We start from the raw sequence: 20,085 nt of genomic DNA on the forward strand, positions 1-20,085 counted from the left end.
AAATCAACTAGCCCTCATCATCAAACGAACTCATCTTCGAGTATACCATCGGAAGTAAGTACTAAGTAGTCATATCTTTCTATTACCTTAGCCCTTATGTTTAATAATTAATTCATTAATTGTAATGATAAGAGTGAGTAACCAACCATAGCAAAAACCTACCATACCCATCTTATTTGAATAATTAATTGTATGATTCTCTTATTTTAGATGGACATTGTTGGTGAATCAACTCCGCCTCAAAACGCCGTGATGGCACCTCGACAAACCCCTACTTCTCTTGGTGGATCCGGAAATCCCTCCGATGCAACTCCAAAAGAAGGTGACGCAAGTGACCAAGTAAGTAAAGAAGAAGCTCTTTTGGAATCATTAAAAAGTCATGAAAGGTCTTTAGTTTGGGAGCACTTTGATAGAAAAATTGAGGGTGGTAGAGTTAAGGGGTTGTGCAAGTATTGTGCCCAATCATATATGGCCGATCCGGATAAAAATTGTACAACTAATTTAAGAAACCATTTAGCAAGATGTAGAAGCTACGGTCCTAATAAGGAAATATTTGCCACAAATAGGCAAAATATCTTAACCTTTGCCAGCACGAAAGATAAGTTAGAAGCTATAGGTTTTTCTCAAGAGGAAGTAACTAAGGCTTGTGTTGAGATGATAATTATAGATGAGTTGCCTTTTACTTTTGTTGAGGGAGAAGGTTTTCGCCATTTTTGCATGCAAGCATGTCCTATATGGAGAGTGCCTAGTCGTAAGACAATTGCTAAGAATGTACTTAGCTTGTTTTATTCCGAAAGGGATAAATTGAAGAGTCAATTGAAGACATTTAGGGTGTGTCTAACAACGGATACATGGACTTCTATTCAACAAACCAATTACATGGTTCTCACCGCCCATTTTATTAATGATGATTGGATATTACATAAAAAGATTTTGAACTTTTGTGTCATTCCAAATCATAAAGGAGAGTCCATTGCTCAACTTTTGGAGGAATGTTCAGTGGAGTAGGGTATAGAGAAAGTGTTAACTATTACAGTTGACAATGCTTCCGCAAATGATTCCAGTTTAAGGGACTTGGTGCACCGAATAAGGGGGTGGGGGATTCCTAATGCACTCTTGCATGATGGAAAATATTTGCATATGAGGTGTGTTGCTCATATCCTCAATTTGGTTGTGAATGATGGCATAAAATTGTTGAATACGGCTATACAAAGTATTCGTAATGCGGTTAGGTATGTAAGATCTTCCCCTCCAAGGTTAGAAAGCTTTAAAAGGTGTGTTCAGAAAGTGAGAATAGATAGCAAAGGGCTTGTAATTTTGGATATCCCTACTAGATGGAATTCCACATTTTTAATGTTGGAATCGGCTTTAAAGTTTAAGATGGCTTTTGATAGATTAAAAGTAGATGATGGTCATTACCTTCCATACTTTGTTAAAGACAATCATGATAGTACGAGGGAGGGGCCACCTTCGATGGATGATTGGAGTGAGGCGGGGATATTTGCAATCTTTTTTAGACCTTTTTATGAAGTCACTTTAAAAGTATGTTGTTCTAATACTCCAACCGTTCATACTACTTTTGGTGATTTGTTTAAGATCAAAAGTCTCTTGCATGAAAGGAAAAATGATGAACTTTTATCTATGATCTCCATGTTGATGCAAGAAAAATATGACAAGTATTGGGGTTCAATTGAGGACATGAATCAATATCTTTTTATTGCACTTGTGCTTGATCCTCGCCACAAATTAGAGAAAGTTGTTGATTATTTTGAGATACAATTTGGTGAGGATGAAGAAAAAATTGAAAGTGCCACAAATGCGGTGAAGGACTTATTGATTGATCTTTACAAGATTCATGAAGATATGTCTTTTAGTACACAACAAAATATAAGTAGTAGTGGTAGTTCTCAAACAACAAGTGGAGACTCTTCATCAAGCATGACCGAAATAGAAAGAAAGTTGAAAGAAAAAAGTGAAATGAGAAAAGTAAAGAGAGCTCGGGTTGTGCATAATGATGTCGACAAGTATCTTTCTGATCCTAATGAAGGAGAAGAAGAGGAGAACTTTGATAAATTGAATTGGTGGAGGGTGAATGGGGTTTCTAAGTACCCTATTTTGGCACGTGTTGCAAGAGATATCTTAGCTATTTCCGTATCAACCATTGCTTCGGAATCTTCCTTTAGCACAAGTGGACGGATAATTGATCCATATCGTAGTTCTTTAAGTCCAAAAATGGTGGAGGCTTTGATATGTACTCAAAATTGGCTTAGGTCTATTCACGTTGCATTACATCATGAGCCAACCATTGAGGAGATGGAGTTTTGTGAAGAAATTGAGAAAGGTAATTTTATTTATTGCATTTGATTTTGTTAGATTATTTTAAATAACATTTTAATTAGTATCATTTGTTTTATTATTTGTATGTAGAAATGGCAAGTGAAAGTTCAAAAAAAGGTGTTATGTTACCCCCTAGGCCGCCCAACCGTTAGTAAGCAAATTAGCATTCAAACTCGAAATGGTTAAGCGTTGATCTTAAGAACTTGAAGAAGTATGTGCAAGGATGGAACTTTAGATGTTTATTGAATTTATAATCTTAGTTGTAATGTTTATTTAGGTGTGGAAGACTTCTTGAACTTTGCAATGTTTATTTTAGGTGTGGAAAACTTGAACTTTGATGTGTATTTTAAGTTTGGACTTTGATTTGAACTTTGATGTTTATTTAACTTGGACTTTGGAAGGCTTGATTATAATTGAACTTTGAATGGAATGTTTATTTTCATTATCTTTGTTAGTTTGTTTGATGATTCTATTAGAAATTTGGAATGCTTATGTTGAAATGAGACTTTGATTTTATTTATACTCCTTTAAAAGATGTATTACAAAATGGCTGCAAGTTGTTTTCTTAGAAACTTTTTTTTTTTTGCTGCTGAAAAAAAAAAAATCGAACCGGGCTGAAACCGAACCGAACAGTAATTTCGGTTCGGTTTCCGGTTTTGGCAAAATACCGAACCGAACGGAACCGAACCCACCCCTAATACAAACCAGTTTGACGGTTGGATCGTTGAAACTAATTTTGTACAATGCGTTTCCCATCAAGTTCAATGGTATATATATTTACTAAGTAGATTTTTATTTATTTATTTTGTACTCATAAGCAAAAAAAATAAAAAATAAAAAATAAAAAAAAAAAACTTTGCTCGACGTAAGTCTTTGTCGCACAAAGATGTTTTGCGCGGCACATGTGTACCTACGGCGTGCAAAGTTTTTTTTTCCTTTTACTTTTCTTTTGGGGTTCTTGCATTGCATTTTTCTTTTGTGGTATCCACTTGTGTGAATGTTTGTTCTTGCATCAAAATCGGAGTTAATATAACCGTTAAATCGTGATTATTCGTTTATAACCATCTAAAAGGTTTGTCCCGTTATTTGATATCTGAATGTTTGTTTTTTGCGATTTTTGGCGTATGCAATCTTGAAGCATATACAAACAAGTTTGATGGTTGGATCGTTGAAACTAGTTTCGTAGAATGCGTATCCCATCAAAACAATAGATTCACTAATACTAAGAGTTTATTTATACTTTCACTCAGTATAACATAAGATTTTGTGATATCCACTAGCGTAAATATTTTAAATTGACGATCGAATTAGTTCATTGTATTCATATAGGATGAAGGAGTGTAGTTGTAAAAAATCATTAAAATCAAAGTTAAAACTACCGTTAAATCATAATTTTTCATTTATAGCCGTTGAAAATGTTTGTCCCGTTACTTGATATCTGAATGTTTGTTTTTTGCTATTTTTGGCGTATGCGATCTCGAAGCATATACAAACAAGTGTGACAGTTGGATCGTTGAAATTAGTTTCGTACAATGCGTTTCCCATCAAAACGATAGATTCACTAACACTAAGAGTTTATTTATACTTTCATTAAGTATAACATAAGATTTTGTGGTATCCACTTGTGTAAATATTTTAAATTGACGATCGAATTAGTTCATTGAATTCATATAGGGTTAAAGAGTGTAGCTGTAAAAAATCATCAAAATCGGAGTTAAAATAACTGTTAAATCGTAATTTTTCGTTTATAACCGTCGAAAAGTTTTGTCCCGTTACTTGATCTCTGCATGTTTGTTTTTTGCAATTTTTCGCGTATGCGATCTCGAAGTATATATAAACAAGTTTGACGGTTGGATAGTTGAAATTAGTTATATAGAATGCGTATCCCATCAAAAACAATAGATGCACTAACACTTGGTGTATATTTATACTTTCATTAAGTATAACATAAGATTTTGTAGTATCCACTTGTGTAATTATTTTAAATCGACGATTGAATTAGTTCATTGTATTCATATAGGGTCAAGGAGTGTAGCTATAAAATATCATCAAAATCAGAGTTAAAATAACCGTTAAATTTTGATTTTTCGTTTATAATCGTCGAAAAGTTTTGTCCCGTTACTTAATCTCTGAATGTTTGTTTTTTGCGATTTTTGCTGTATGCGATCTCAAAGTATATACAAGCAAGTTTGATGGTTTGATCGTTGAAACTAGTTTCGTAGAATGCGTATCCCATCAAGTTGAATGATGTGTGTGTGTATATATATATATATATATTTATTTATTTATTAAGTAACTTTAAATTTATTTATTTTGTATTATAATATTTAAGAAATTGAATGAAATGAATATTTATTAAATAGCTTTAAATTTATTATTGTAGTTCGGATTGGATTTTTTGTCAGAAAAATATATTATTGTGGGTTTTATGTAAAAAAATTGAATTTGAAAGGAATAAGGTCACATTTTCAGTAAATTTTATAATAATATATTTTTTTTAAATATAACTTAGCGCAACGTCAAGATGGATCGTTTGGGCAAACCAACTTTGCGCGACGCCTGAATGTACACAAATGTGTTAAAATTTTTGGCGGTTTAATTGTAAAAAATAGGCGCTTTCTTTAAATTTCCCAAATTTGGACAAAATGGAGGTGCAAGCCGTGCAATTGGAAAACAGTCGGTCTCTCTTCCCTCTCTCTCACTCGGTCTCTCCCTCTGTCGCAGAATCGAAGAGGCCGAACGAAACCCTAAAAACCAGGTAAGTCGTCCTCTCCTTCCACCTCCCCAAGCTATCTCGCACGGCCTCTCACCAGTCACCGCTCACCAAGTGGCCAATCACCATCTTTTTCCCCTTCCATTCGCGTCCTCCACCACCAAACTCCCATTCGCGTCGTCCTCCATCGGTTTTCTTTCTCTCACCATCGTCTTCCACCACTAGCTGCTAAGTGCTCACTTCGCCACCCCAATCTTAAGGTAAGACAATTTGTTGAATTTTTTTTTGCATTTTATAAATTAGGGTTTTGGATTTTGAATTTGCAGTTAGGGTTTTGCTTGATACATGATGTGATTCTGTAATCAATTATTCAAATTCTGTAAATGGCCGCCATATATATAGGATTTTTGTTTTAAATAAAATAATATTTTTAAAGAACATTTGATAGGCAGAACCAGGCTGGCATCCATGGAAAAGGGTTTTGCTTTGGTGAAACACTGTGTTTCCTTTAGGATGAGTTTTGCTTGGTTGCTAAGGTGAATTTGGCTCTTTTTAATTTATTTTTAATTTTGAGAAAATAAAAATTTCACATCTGATATTTGAAGCCTCGCATCACAATACACAAAATCCTGGGTCTCTCTGCCCATTTCTATTTGGTTTTGCTTTATGTCCTAACTTTAATTTTCACTTTCCTAACTTCGTATTAGTCAGATGAAAAACTAATTAAACTTATTCCTATTTTTGAATTAGAGGAGCAGCTAGATTTTCCTGTGCTGTATGCTTCTGCTAAAGAAGGATGGGCTTCCACCACTTTCACCAAAGATCCTCCTGCTGATGCAAGAAACATGTCACGGCTGCTTGATGCCATTATAAGTCATGTTCCTCCACCAACAGCCAATCTTGATGCAACTTTTCAAATGCTCCCCTGTATGCTCTCCTCTTCCCCTTTAAACTGGAAATATGCAGGTTGAGTCAATATTAATTATGAAGTGCTTTCACTTGAGATTTCCATGTGCACATTTCAAATTCGATAGAAGCCGTTGTTCTTGATTCTTCGTAGAGAATAAAAAAGTTCTAAACAAAGGCTGTGTTCTTACTTTCCTATATTTTGTTCACTATGCACTGCATCTTTTTGTCTTTTGTGTCAAATGCAGTTAAGTTTGTGAACGTTTTGGCGTACTTTCATTTGTAGTAGTCTATAATTCTGTGACTGTAAAACCTGTGTCATCTGCACTGGCCTGGTAAAACAAACTGGCCAAACAATTTTATTATTTTTTTTTAAAACTCAACGGATAAATGACTAATTTTTGTATTTTCCTCTCGTTCATTTTATTGTTCATAGTACTGGCAAAATTAAAATAGCATTTATTGATGTTTTTGTAAGGTTTCTATGATGGAACGAGACTTCTACCTTGGACAAATATTGACTGGATGAGTTTCTTCTGGCACCATTCGCATTGGTGACAGAGTTCATGGGCTTCGTCACAAAGATTCTGGAGTTGAGAAAATTGAAGAAGGGAAGGTTTGTGGTTCTATATTTGCCTCATGGTTGTTAAAAATCAAGAAGTTTTCTTTTGCACTGGACAATGTTTGATTCTTTATGATAGTGAGATTTTACCCATGTTGGGTTAAAGCTCTTGTAGCGCTCACCAAGCTCTTGTAGCGCTCGCCATCAGTTTAAATTTGATTAATTAGATTATTGAGGCTTCTAGCTTTATTTTCTCTGACTAAGAATCTGATATGAAAAAACAACCTCTGAAGCATCTTCGTCTCTCAGAGAACAATGAAAAGTTTGATATATGTGATCAAGTGCTGCAGCTTTTTACGTTATTGAAAGGCTCAACTTCAGATTGAAATGTTAAAATATTAAAATATTAAAATACTAATTTTTTTTTTTTTTACTTCCATCTTCTACAGGTTGTGAAGCTGATGAAAAAGAAGGGAACACATATGGTCGTAATTGAATGTGCTGGAGCTGGTGACATAGTGTCAATGGCGGGGTTAACAAGCCGCCCTTCTATTGGCCATACAGTTGCAAGCGTTGAGGTATATTAATGCAATCTTGGTTTTAGACTTTACTTTTAGTTTGTCCGCAATTCCTTTTCATTTTATTTTTCTCCTATTTATTTTAGTAAATATGAATTATAGCTTCGTTGTATATTTTCCTGTATCCATTGTACTTCTGTTCCTACCTTGAGAAGGCTCGATACTGGGGCTCTCACTAAGTTGTCATCTCCCCTTGTTGTAGGTAGCCTATATCCATTGTGTTTTGTCTGTCAAATTAGTTGCTTTGATAACTTTAGCTACTTTTGTCTCAAGAAGATGGAAAACATTATGATCTGTATTTCTTATTTTGCCATAGTATTTTAGCATCATTCCAGGGATTTTAACTTTTTATCCGTTGCTTTTGAGAAACTTTGTATCTTTTTATAACATGTCATGGTGGTACATTCTATGCAAAACGGACTTATGGTTACATCTAATAGACTATGACTGCATTGCCCACAGTTGTGTTGGATCCACCAACTATTTCCATGACTTTTGGTGTCAATGACTCTCCCTTAGCTGGTCGTGACGGTACCCATGTAAGTCATAATTTTTTCCTGTTTGCAATCAGTTATTAACTTATTATACTGCTCTACATTTTATCATCAATGTCCGTATTTTTCACTGAGCTGTTTTCTTGTTATAGTGGAAAACACATGCACTTTATTTCCTCACTTTGGTTTAAAATCATTGATTTATGAATTATCTGTACTTGATGCACGCCTCGGATAAAGTGACGGAAATTATATGGACAATGTATATGGGAAGAGTAGAGATTTGACAGTTTGTATCATAATTCATTCTTATCATCTTTTTGTTTTCCTAAATTTGACGTGAGTAGGGTTTGATTTACATGTCCTAAATTTAAGTTTTTTTCAGTGTATGGGGAAGGTGCGGGTTCGTGAGACGGGTGCTTCCTCTCTCAGATCGACCACAAGACAGGCAAGCCCTGACGGAGGAAGTGGCAACCCTAAAAGGTCAGCTTGCGGCCCAAGAAGCAGCTCGGGAAGCCGAGATTGCAGCCCAGTTATTGGCCCAGGACGATAAGATGAGTATGATCTTACGAGCCTTACAGATGTCCGGCCTTCAAATCTCGATGCTAGCACCTGATTTTGCTCCACCTTTGACCTCCCAGCCAGTTTGCCCTGCGATACCCAGTAGCCTGATGCATTAAACCGAGACGACTGATTGTAGTTTTTTCTTTTATGTTCGGACATCTTTTATGTACATTTTCATATATTTTATAAATAAATGTTTTTTCTTGGTTTATTAATTATTGTTTATAATTTAGGCTTAAATGTCAACATGGTCTCTGTGTTTTACTTTATTGGTCAATTTAGTTCCTATGTTTTCAATTTGGCCAAATTAGTCCTTGTGTTTATATCCGTTAGTCAATTCAAGACAATCCGTTAAATGATTGTTAAAATTGACACGTGCTAGGCACGTGAGAGGGCAAAAATGTAATTTTATTGTACACCCACTAAACTAATACAATGCATATCTTTAAGAATTGATGCTTTGTTTCACCCAATTGAATACTATGTGATTTAGGGTTCATCCATTAGGTCAGAATTTGTGGGGTTGTCGATTGAGATTTGGGTGACTACTCTAAAGAAGATGCCAAGTAGACGAATTGAACCAAACAACCAAGGTGATGATCGTCATCGGCTTTCATTATTATTGGGGTCTAGGGTTTGATTTGTTGGATTTGTTGTGTGCTTTTATAATCAATTGAGATGGCTTGGTAGATTGGGTAGGAAAATAAGGATATCACTTTACTTGGTTTTTATTGGTTGCAACTTGTCTTATGAAACCATGACTACCAAAGTTAGCTCCTTTGAATTTAGATGCTTTTTTCTAATAACCATAGCATTGTGTAATCGGCATATGCCTTTCTTTAATAATAATGCACTAGCCTCTCTGCACGCACTAACGTGCGTGCGAGAGGCATTTTTGCATACGCGCCTCTAAATGTATATTGTGTTAGTTTTTTTTCCATTGTAATTGTTAATGTATATGCTTTAGAAAGTACAGTACCAAGTATGGAGGTGAATGGTGAAATCTAGAAGATGGCTGCACATAATTGGAAGCAATAAATTTGAAGCTGTTTACGTAAAATTTTTATCACTTACCAAGTTTAACTGTTATTTTAATATTTTAATCTAGAAGATGGCTGCACATAATTGTAATTGTTTTTATATTTTTCCCTTGACTATTATAGTTGAACTGTTATTCCAAGTTTACATAAAAAATTTATCACTTACCGTTCCAGACATATTTCTTTCCTTTCTTTTTTTTGTTTTTTTTTTGTTTTTTTTTTGTTGGGGTACTTGTTAAAATGTTGGTCACTGTGGTAAATATATACAATCCGAATGTTGAAATTGTTATAGACATAACAGAATTATTAAGTGGATGTTTCCATTGGTAGTACGAAAGGCAATGACAATGTAAGATAACTATTCATTCAATCTTAATAGATGTGTCTTAATAATTTGTACAAAAATATTCATACAACGTATGAATTTACAAATATATAATTAATAGAGACAAAAAAATAAGAAATCATAGTTACCCACCGATGTTGGTCCTATGTCATCTTGGTTTACTTCCGTTTGATTTTGTACTATATTTACTGAGTTCAATCGTGTTTGATAATTGGCATGTCGTCGCATTAAAATTTGAGCCCGCTGTGATGAATTCATAGATTGTCGTCTTTGCCTTTGTTGATTGCTCCTATGATAACTTTGATTTGACTGTTGAGAATTTTGAACATTTGTTTGTCCGAAGTGAATTTCTTCATTGTCGACCGACATTGAGAAATTGCCAAAAAGAATGAATTTTATTTTATTTTTGAAAAAGAAGAAAAAATAGATCATCTCTACAGAAGAGGAATAATACAGATAAGGTAAGAACCTCTGACATATTGCGTCTATCAATTCCCTCCATAGTTGATATGTTGAAGTCCTCTGGAAATCTTAAAACTGAAATTTCAATTTGGATGATTCTTAATAAAGGTAAAATTGAAGGAAAATATGGAAACATAGCATTGAAATTCAACAATGGAAAATGATGCTTACACAAATTAGATCATAGTTAAAAGATTCATGAAATGTACACTATCGAATTGACAGAACACATGGGGATTTCGAAAAGGAAAAAACAGAATAACACAAACTAATAGGACGGAGCCGAACATATACCACCATAACCAAAATTAAGACAGTAGGCATTAACCCATTTGCAGATCCGATTGAGCTAATTTTCCTGAGCTTCAACCACGGACCCATTCATGAATCCCTAAATTTACCCAATCTTAACAACTTGAAGAATTTAGTACAAAAATTTAACCGAGCAGTAAACTTCGAAAGCAAAAAGAGTTACGAAAACAAATAGAAAACAGAATGGTTAACATACAACAAAATTTGTTGCCTCTAGATTTGCAAGGAAGCAAAATCTTCAGCTGATGCAAAACCTATGTCGTTTGGTTAATCACAAACGTTTCTTTTATTAGCAATCATCACAAACGCCGACAGAAAAAGACAACTAAAGGACATATTTCTCACCGCAACATATAAATTGAGAAACAAAATGGAACAAATATAAGTTAGAAAGAGTACAAAGCAAGAAATAATGAAGAGAAATACATGGAAGGCACTGGAAGAGCAGAAGAAGTAGGATTGCAGTGGCACCACCCACCCTCTCTCGCTCGCCGATTCCTATTCGGTTTAGTGTGCTCTAATAAGCCCAGAAATCTCAACACTCAGACAGAGACAAATTGTAGAAACATATAAGAAAGCAAATATAGGATCCCCAACATCTTACATGGAACTTGGTAGTATCAATGGGTGGACTTCTTCTTATCTGCATAATTTTCGTAAAAAAATAATCAAATTACTTAAACTGAAACGATAAAGAACAACTTTGAAACCAAAACGTACGGATGATTTCTTGCCGCTAGATTTCCAAGGAAGCAAAATCTTCAAACTGTCCTGGATATATAAAAAAAATAAAAAGAAGAAGAAGTGGAGTGGTTGTGTGTGCAGAGAGACGAAGAGGGTTAAAACTGATCCCAATCAGAACAACCTGTATGGGAAAAGAAGCAAACAGAGTTTCACCTTTCCCTCGCTAAAATGCTTCCTCTCTTTTCTCCTTCTCCTTCTCTCCAACCCAAAACTGTAAAACACTTCCAGTAAAATCAAATTAAAGAATCAAACCCAGGAACAAAATCACAAAAAAAATGAGAGAAATTCGAAAGGGTAATGGAACCCTAGTTTTTTAAATTGGGAAGTTGGGTACCTGGAGAAGATGGAAATGAAGGCGACGGTTTAAGTCACAAATAGCTTAATCGAAGCAAGATCCAGATGAACAACAAATGGGTAACTGAGATAGAGCGAGAGGAAGATCGGAGCTTACATGAAAGTTGCTGGTGCGGTTGGATGCTGCTCCCTTTTCAGAGCTTCGACTCTGGCAATTGAAATCAAATACAAATTATCATCTCTTTGGGTTATTTCTCCTATTAATACAATAAATACAAAAGCCTGTACTGATGAAACAAATAAAAATAAATAAAAAAATTGAAAAACCAAAAAGTGTATACCTCGGGATTAAATCGGTGGTGGTTTGGAGAGGATAGATAGTTAGATGGGAGGAGCTAGTGACAGGAGGTTCGGCTGGCGGTGGCCGCGGAGGAGGGAGAAAGAGAGGTGGCTGCGGAGGAGGGAGAGAGAGAGAGTTAGTGAGAGACGGATCCAGATTCCAGAAAACAGGATCCCGTAGTGGGTTTTAATTCTATCGGCATGGCAAGATAATGGGGTTTCAGTTCGCAAGATAATGGGTTTCAGTTTTTGCACGGAAGTTTTTTCCTTTTTTATTTTTCGTGTTTTTTTCCCTTTTTTTTCGAAAACTGCCGAACGTGGTTGAAGTTGTGTCTTCCACGTTTGTTGTTTTAAATTTTTTCTACTAAAATTTTATTTCTTAAAAAATGAAATATATTTTTTTTCTGACGAAATTAGCCTTGGGGTTTTTATATATATTTTTTCTATCAGTTTTGATTTTTTTTGTTTGAGGGGTTTTATAGTCCAATTGTTTTTTGTGAAGCCTTAAGACACCAAACTCTCCTTCTGGCTTTCTAATATTAAAGATATTTCGTTTTATGTGTGCAGATTTTCCTCAAGTTATTGAGGATTTAACCCAACCACCATTATCACAAGCTCAAATAAATTATGAAGAATCATTCAATGAATTCCCTACGGAATTGTTTAGTCAGGTTGATGAAAACATGTATTGCCGAAATGGTTTTAGCAATGAATTCTTATTTCAAGAAGAGAATTGCTTTGTATCATGGTGAGCCTCAATATTATTATGATGTACCGACACAAACTGAGGAGTGTGAATATGATGGTGATGGTGAGCAAAAATCTGATACAGAGAAATCCCTTTCTGAGGAAAGCGATAATGATGGTGACACTGGTGATTTTGATACAGACAGTTCCTTATATGATGAAGATAATGATGCAATGCTTGAAGATGACAATTTTGATTACAATTTCAATGACAATGCAGATACACCAAAGAGTTTCACTGGATGCAATAAGAAACAAAAAAAAAAAAAAATTGGGAAGCGGATATACAAGTTGAGGATTTGAACATGGATGAGAAGCAATATAACTCAGATGAATTACATTCACCACTGAACTCTGATGAAGAAGGACATGGTCGTAGATGCAAAGAGTTTAATGTTGACATTGATATGGAAAACTCACAATTCGGATGAAATTTCCAAGTAAAAAGGTGTTAAAGCAGGCTATACAAAATTATGGAGTCCCAGGGTCATATGAATGTAAGATATGGAATAATAATAGGATTAGGTTGTCTGCTAAGTGCAAGCAATGTTGCAGTTGGAGGTTGTTTGCTTTTGTGATGCAGGGTGAAAATACTTTTCAAATCAAGAGCTACATTCCTGGTCATTCATGTTCAAAGGTTTATGTAACAAAAACATAACTTCAACTTTTCTTTCTGAAAGACATGGGTAGGATTAAAGATGATCCTAAGATTAAGAAGACAACGCTTCAGTTAGAGATATATAGAGAAGTTATGGGAGTATTGCGAAGAGGTTAGAAAGACAAATATAGGCAGCACCATGATGATGAAGGTGGATCCTCCTTATTTTCAAAGACTTCATGTGTGCTTGGATGCATGTAAACAGGGGTTTGTATCTGGTTGTAGACCTTTGATAGGTGTAGATGGCTGCCACCTTAAGGGAACATTCCAAGGTAAATAATTACTTTTTAGTTTTATTTGACATCAACTCATGTAGATGTGGTATTAATTTAACATAACACCTATATATCTATACGTGCATATTAATTCAATACCTTGGCAGGGCAATTACGTGTGGCAGTGGGAATTGATGCAAATGATAATATGTATCCCATTGCTTATGCGGTTGCTGAATTGGAGACGAAAGAGTCATGGTGTTGGTTTCTTCAACTTTTGATTGAGGACCTTGGTCCAGTTAGTGAACATGGGTGGACCTTTATTTCAAATAAAAAAAGGTAATTATTTGCTTTAATTTCTTTGCTATATATTGAAATGTTAAGAAAAACTTTATATCATTTATTGGCGTTAAGAGTTGTATATATAAAGTTATATGAAAAACTTTTATGTTGCTTGATTGATTACCAATGTACAATGTATACCTTCTTATATATATATATAGGGATTTGAAAAGGCTTTTCAATCAGTGGTACCTGAAGCATCTCATAGATGATGTGTGAGGCATCTCTATGGAAATTTTAAGCAACTTTTTAAGGGTCAAGCACTGAAGGATAAACAGTGGAGTGCAGCCATGGCATCAAATGAAGTAGATTTTAATTGTGAGATGGAAAAATTGAAAGAGTTAGATGAAGAAGCTTATAAATGGTTGAAAAAGAGGGATCCAAATATGTGGGCTAGGCATAGGTTCAGTTTGAAGATCAAATGTGATATGTTGCTGAACAACTTGTGTGAGTGTTTCAATTCCTGGATTTTGGCTGCTAGGGATAAACCAATACTTACCATGCTTGAGATGATTAAGTGTAAAATACTGAGAAGGTTGCAAGTTAAGAGGGACTTGATTAGTAAATTTGAGGGTCCAGTTTGTCCCAAGATCCAAGGAAAGTTAGAGAAGAACAAAACTTTGTCTCGTAGATTCAAACCAGTGTATTGTGGCAGTGGAGTGTTCCAAGTGGGGGACTCATTGGTTGATCAACAATCGGTAAATTTGTGGATTAAAACTTGTAGTTGCAAGAGATGGGAGCTCAATGGAATACCATGTATGCACGCTATTTCTGCCATCTTCCACAATCGGCAACAAGGTGAAGAGTTTGTGGATGAATATTACACTCCATATGCTTATTTGAGGGCTTATTCCCCAGTCATATATCCTGTCAAGGGTATGAAGTATTGGCCACAAGTTAAACAAACACCTGTCCGACCTTCAATGGTTAAAAAGCAGCCTGGGAGACCTAAAAAAAGGAGAATAACAAGGGATCCTGAAATAGAAAAGAACAAAGATCCCACCAAATTGGATAAGAAGGGGAGTAGTAAAACATGTACAAAGTGTTGGGAGAAGGGACACAATAGAGTTGGATGCAAAAATCAACCTCGAGAAGCTCCACGTGGGGTTTATATAGACAAACGATGGGCTTATCAATTTCATCAAGATGGTAGTCATGGTAGGGGTGTGAACAACAATGAAGGTAATGAAGAAACTCATCCTACTCCTCCATATCAGTGCTCCAATGTCCAACAAAGTGGTGAAGTCTTTGTGCCTCAAGGGAATGTAACTGGAGAGTCATCTAGACATACTCTTAATAAGAAGTATGCAAGACCATCTAATTTACAAGTAAGGAATAATAGGCTTGACTTGTTACTTTTCAAATTAGAGGTAATATTTAATATTTTTGTTGTTAATTTTACTTGTGACAGGTGAAGAAAGTTACAAAAAAAAAAAAAATGGTACAACTCTACAGACTTCCCAACCAAGTACTTCAATCCTGCCAATGTAAGTTATCCTATTACATTCCTTGCTTCATTTTCTTAACACAACTACCAACCTACACATATATTATTAGATACAATTGTTTAATACTTACATTTGCAGTTTCATCCACCTCAAAATTTTGTTCAACCAACCATCACTAGAGGCCCTAGAGGGGGCACTTTGACTACACCAAATGTGTCAAGGACACCAATTACATGTCAAATATGGACAAGACCAATTGGAACCAAAACTTCTTCACAAGCAAACTGGCATCCAATGCCACAAACAGTCCTATGCTCAATATGTCTAGCCCTAGAGAAGGCACTTTCATTATACCAAATGTGACAAGGCCAAGTGCAACCCCAACTTCTTTGCAAGCTAGGCTTCCAATGTCGCAAACAGCCCCAGGCTCTAGCACGTACATGCCTAGCATATCCAGGCTAAGCATACAAACTACACCTTCAACTTCAAGTACGTCTGGAACTTCACATTCATGGAAACCACATGGCAAAAATGTTTATACAACGAACGCAACTACAAGTTCAAAGAAAAAGAATATTTGATTGTAGTTTGAGTTGTTTTAGTTTTTCTTTGGCAGTAAGGTATCTATGTGTGAGAAAGACCATGTAGTACTTGTTTTTGGTGGAGTTCAAAGCAACTTCATTTTATACTGTTTGGAATTAAAGCATGGGTTTTAATTTTTACGTTTACAAAAGCATGGAATTAGTTTTCTTTGTGATCTTGCTAGAGTTCACTTTGAAGTTGCTTTTTGTTTTCATTTGTACATATAGGAATATATTTGTGATCAAGTTCATGTGCAGATTTAATTGGAACAAATATAGTCTCATTTATACTGAAATCGAACAAGAAGTCAACAATAATCTCATAATTAAAATTTAAATCAATGACTTTATTTATTTATGTACTTGTGACCAAGTTTAGTGGGTGTACAATAAAATTATATTTTTGTCCTCTCATGTGCCAAGCACATGTCAATTTTAACAGTCTTGAATTGGCTAATGGATATAAACACAGGGACCAATTTGGCCAAATTGAAAACATAGCGACTAAATTGGCCGATAGAGTAAAACACATGGACCATGTTGACATTTTAGCCTATAATTTAATTACAATATTTATAAAAAATTAAATAAAAAATATTTTTGCCAAAAAAAAACAAGGGTTTGCGTGACGCATGAGTAACATGCGTCGTGCAAAGTGGCTTTGCGCGACACATGTTACTTTTGCATCGTGCAAACCCTATTGTCACTGCCTTTGCGCAACGGTTAGTGCACGATGAAGGTACCTATGTTGTGAAAAGTGTTTTTTCTACTAGTGTGACAAAAAGTAAAATAAGTTCGTTGTATTATTTTTTGTATCGCTCAAAAGATAACAAAGTTACAAACATAAGATTTGTACTTATACAATACGTGCGAAAATAAAATAACTGTCAAAGAAAAAAAGAATTTTTTTTCCTGTAATGTATTATTCTTTAGAAAGAATATATTCAATTAATTAAATGTTTGAAATGAAAATCTTCAATTCGTTAAGTTGGCTTTTTATCCAAAATGGTTTTTGAGATTTGCATTACTCATCACTTTGGTTCTTGATATTTGAAATCAATAGAAGGAGTCCCTGAGTTGTCCACCATCAATCATTTTGGTCATTCCTTATAAAAATATGTTAAATAAGGACTAAATGACAAAAATACCCTCAATTTAATAAACAAATGGCCAAAATGATTTGACAAAATTGAGGGTATTTTTGTCATTTTATCTTTATTTAATGGAGTTTTTTCAAGGAATGGCCAAAAAGATTGATGGTGGACAAACTCAGGGACCACTTCTATTGATTTCAAATCTCAGGGACCAAAGTGATGAATTATGCAGTGATGAATTATGCAAATCTCAGGGACCATTTTGGCTAAAAGGCCGGTTAAGTTTGATATGTAGATGCCCATGTTAGTATTGCACATCACTTGACCATGGCATGCATGAATACCTTGGTCATCTGTTCTGCATGCATTGTTGGAATCCCACATCGGTGGGTGAAAAGAAAACAATGGGGTTACATGTGATCCAAACCTCATAATCATTTTATTTTAAGAAGAACATGTAAATGGACTTCAAGTTTTCAAAGACGGGGAATGGATTGTTGTGAAGCCTCTTTCTGATGCACTTGTGATTAACATAGGCTATCAGCTACAGGTACATAAGTAGATTCAGTACCCTTCTTGACGCTAAAGATTATTTCGCTGGTTATTATTGATTCTAGGCCTCGTTTGGCAGCTCGGACTATACTGACTATTTTATCAGATAGGATAAATAGCCACCAGATAGTACTGACTAAATTAGTCGGACATTTGGTGCAGTATTGCATTAATGACCGTATTATTTATACTGTGTTTGGTATTGAACCAGATAGGACAAGAGAAAAAAAAATTAACAAATCTTTCTATGTTTGTTGAACTTTTCTCATATTTATACCTATTGAAAACCACACAAATTTTCAAATAACAGAGAAAAATAGTAAATTCCATACATCAAATGCCAAAATATAATCCAACCACATATTCAAGTTCATAAAATATACAAATGCAAGTTGGTTTCAGTAAGAAACAGTTTGTCCAAATAGCCAAAATATATGCATGTTGCTTTTAACAAAATATATGCATGCTGCAACTTTTAACAAAAGATATGCATGCTGCTTTTAACAAAATATATTGTTGTTGGTTTGAAATGTCAATTGCGGTTACTTTGTCCAAGTAACATGAATACAAAAGCTTTTTTCATTGCACCATCCAAAGACAAGAATGTCCTCTCATTATGTGGCTTTTCGAAAAGAATATTTAGTGCCTTGATTTGATCCTCAATAGATAAATCCATCTTTGACAATTCTGAAGCAATCTCAGGTTTTGGATCCACTCCTTTCCCAAAAGCAGCTTGTAAAACTTCACCCAACTTATCCACTGATTCAAAAAGCATTTCTTTAAATGGCACAACAAGATCATTATCATTAGCAGCTCTCTTCCTTTTCCGGGTACTTGAACTGCTAGACCGTCGAGCAACAGAAGGAGAACTAGTCTCCACCTCATCTTCATCTTCATTAATGTGCTCAGGGTCATTCATCATCTCAATAGGAGTTGCAGCTCATACTCCAGTTGCTCGGTCTTTCCCAAAAATAACATTCAATCTGTCATACAATGGAAACAATTTTCTTAGCCAGCCCTCTGCTTCTTTGTTAACCTGCAATGCGAAAACAAATCACATTATCCATAAAATACAAATAATCTTATTTTGTTCCGTTCAACCTGTCTTCATATAATCAAGCATCCATTAATTTAATTAACCTATCATAATGAATGGGGCTAGAGGATATGGTTTGGTAGACATAATCATACTATTAAATTGTATGTAAAGGAACATGTTAAGTAATCAAATATGTAAAGCTAAATTCTAGTATTAGGTTAGAGAATTACTTTCACATAGGACTGCCATATTTCAATGCTATCAACCTCAATACACTTTCGTACATCATTCCATGCAAAACCAGTTTTATTAACCATGTCATAAACTATTGCATAATTTTTTTTTCCACCTCCTCATTTTAGACTCAATATGTGGAACTGCCTTTATATTGGCATTAGGACATTTCAAATTAATAGCTGTTTCAAATTGAGCCATTGTTCTGGATTTGAAACAACCGTTATCACATCGCAAATTCTTAACAACTGCATCCTCAAGTATGGACCACAATGCATCTTTTCATGTTGTTTCCAAACCCTTATACTTCCTTTTGGTTGACTACTTTGTTCACTTTCCATTCCTATAATTACATACACAATAAGATATCATATAATCAACAATGCATATAATTAATAGTAAGTGATAAAAACCATAAGCAAATCATCACACTTTTTAAGTAAATACATAGCCAGGTCACACTTTGTTCAAATAAAGTATCATAACCAAATACATAAGAAATGAATATTTGTTCAAATAACAAACCATAACCAAATGACAACATGCATATGTAAGAAAATTTAATCAAATCACACTTGTGCATTCCACTCATTGTACATATTCATGGCCAAAGTATTTCTCCATGCAGTCCATTCTTGTGTAAGTTGAACAATCTCAATCATATCTTCATCATCATCACTACTTTCAGATTCGTCCAAGTTTAGGATTTCATTTTTTATTGGATCAGCTGACATATGCCTTCTAATAAGATTATGTAATATGCAGCAGGTTGTCATAATTCTAAGTTGTGTTTTAATTGGGAAAAATGATGGACCTCTTAAGATGCTCAAACGCATCTTAAGTAGTCCAAAACATCTCTCAATGACATTTCTAGCTTGAGCATGTTTCATATTGAAATACTCCTCATGATTAATTGGGAGTCTTCTATTTCTCCACTGAGAGATGGTAACGCACTCCCCTATACGGTGCAAGGTATCCTGGACCATTTGTGTACCCACCATCCACAAGGTAGTAACACCCTAACACATCAAAAAATGTATATTACTATATATAAGAAAATTGAGGATTCAAATTACTAATATAAACAAAAAATCTATTGTTACCTATGGGAACTTTTAATCCCGATGGTCTACATATCGCATCTCGGAGTACTCTAGAATCAAAGGCCGACCCTTCCTAACCTAGGTACACAAATATAAAATTCATGTCCAGATTACAAACTCCCAACATATTGGTCGCAATCTCTCCCTTCCTTGATCGGTATCTTGGTTTATCTCGCTCAGGGACATGAAAGTTAATGTAAGTCCCATCCAATGCCCCCAAGCAATTCTAAAAAAAATCATTAACATTAGTAAGCTCAATATATTTAATTACATTAATTTTAGAAGTAATTTTTATAAAATATGAAGAATACCTCAAACCAACTCCATTTAGGATCTGGGTAGGCATTAGGAATGGGTTCTGGCACTTTCAAAAGTCTACCT

At 34.8% G+C, this 20,085-nt stretch overlaps 1 protein-coding gene, 1 long non-coding RNA gene and 1 pseudogene across 4 annotated transcripts; 2 read left to right on the plus strand and 1 right to left on the minus strand.

Annotated features, from left to right (window-relative positions):
- Positions 1-4,970: 4,970 nt before the first annotated feature.
- Positions 4,971-8,365, plus strand: LOC126623313 (uncharacterized). Of its 3 annotated transcripts, none has more exons than XR_007623732.1 (6): positions 4,971-5,310; positions 5,801-6,016; positions 6,435-6,572; positions 6,968-7,096; positions 7,559-7,635; positions 7,976-8,365. It is a non-coding gene; the product is annotated as an uncharacterized LOC126623313 (long non-coding RNA). The 3 variants fall into 3 exon arrangements; XR_007623733.1 differs by having other exon boundaries at positions 4,972-5,310; positions 5,801-5,977; positions 7,537-7,635; XR_007623731.1 differs by having other exon boundaries at positions 4,973-5,310; positions 5,801-5,977.
- A 5,456-nt stretch (positions 8,366-13,821) lies between these two features.
- LOC126622791 (uncharacterized) lies at positions 13,822-15,280 on the plus strand. Its single transcript, XM_050291512.1, has 2 exons — positions 13,822-14,981; positions 15,065-15,280. Exons 1-2 carry the CDS (start codon positions 13,944-13,946, stop codon positions 15,278-15,280), a joined length of 1,254 nt encoding a protein of 417 aa, XP_050147469.1. The 5' UTR covers positions 13,822-13,943.
- Positions 15,281-17,727: 2,447 nt separating this feature from the next.
- Positions 17,728-19,587, minus strand: LOC126622792 (uncharacterized; annotated as a pseudogene).
- Between the last annotated feature and the right edge of the window lie 498 nt (positions 19,588-20,085).

The sequence above is a fragment of the Malus sylvestris genome, chromosome 5, assembly GCF_916048215.2.
Source record: "Malus sylvestris chromosome 5, drMalSylv7.2, whole genome shotgun sequence".
In the NCBI taxonomy this organism is placed as follows: Eukaryota; Viridiplantae; Streptophyta; class Magnoliopsida; order Rosales; family Rosaceae; genus Malus; species Malus sylvestris.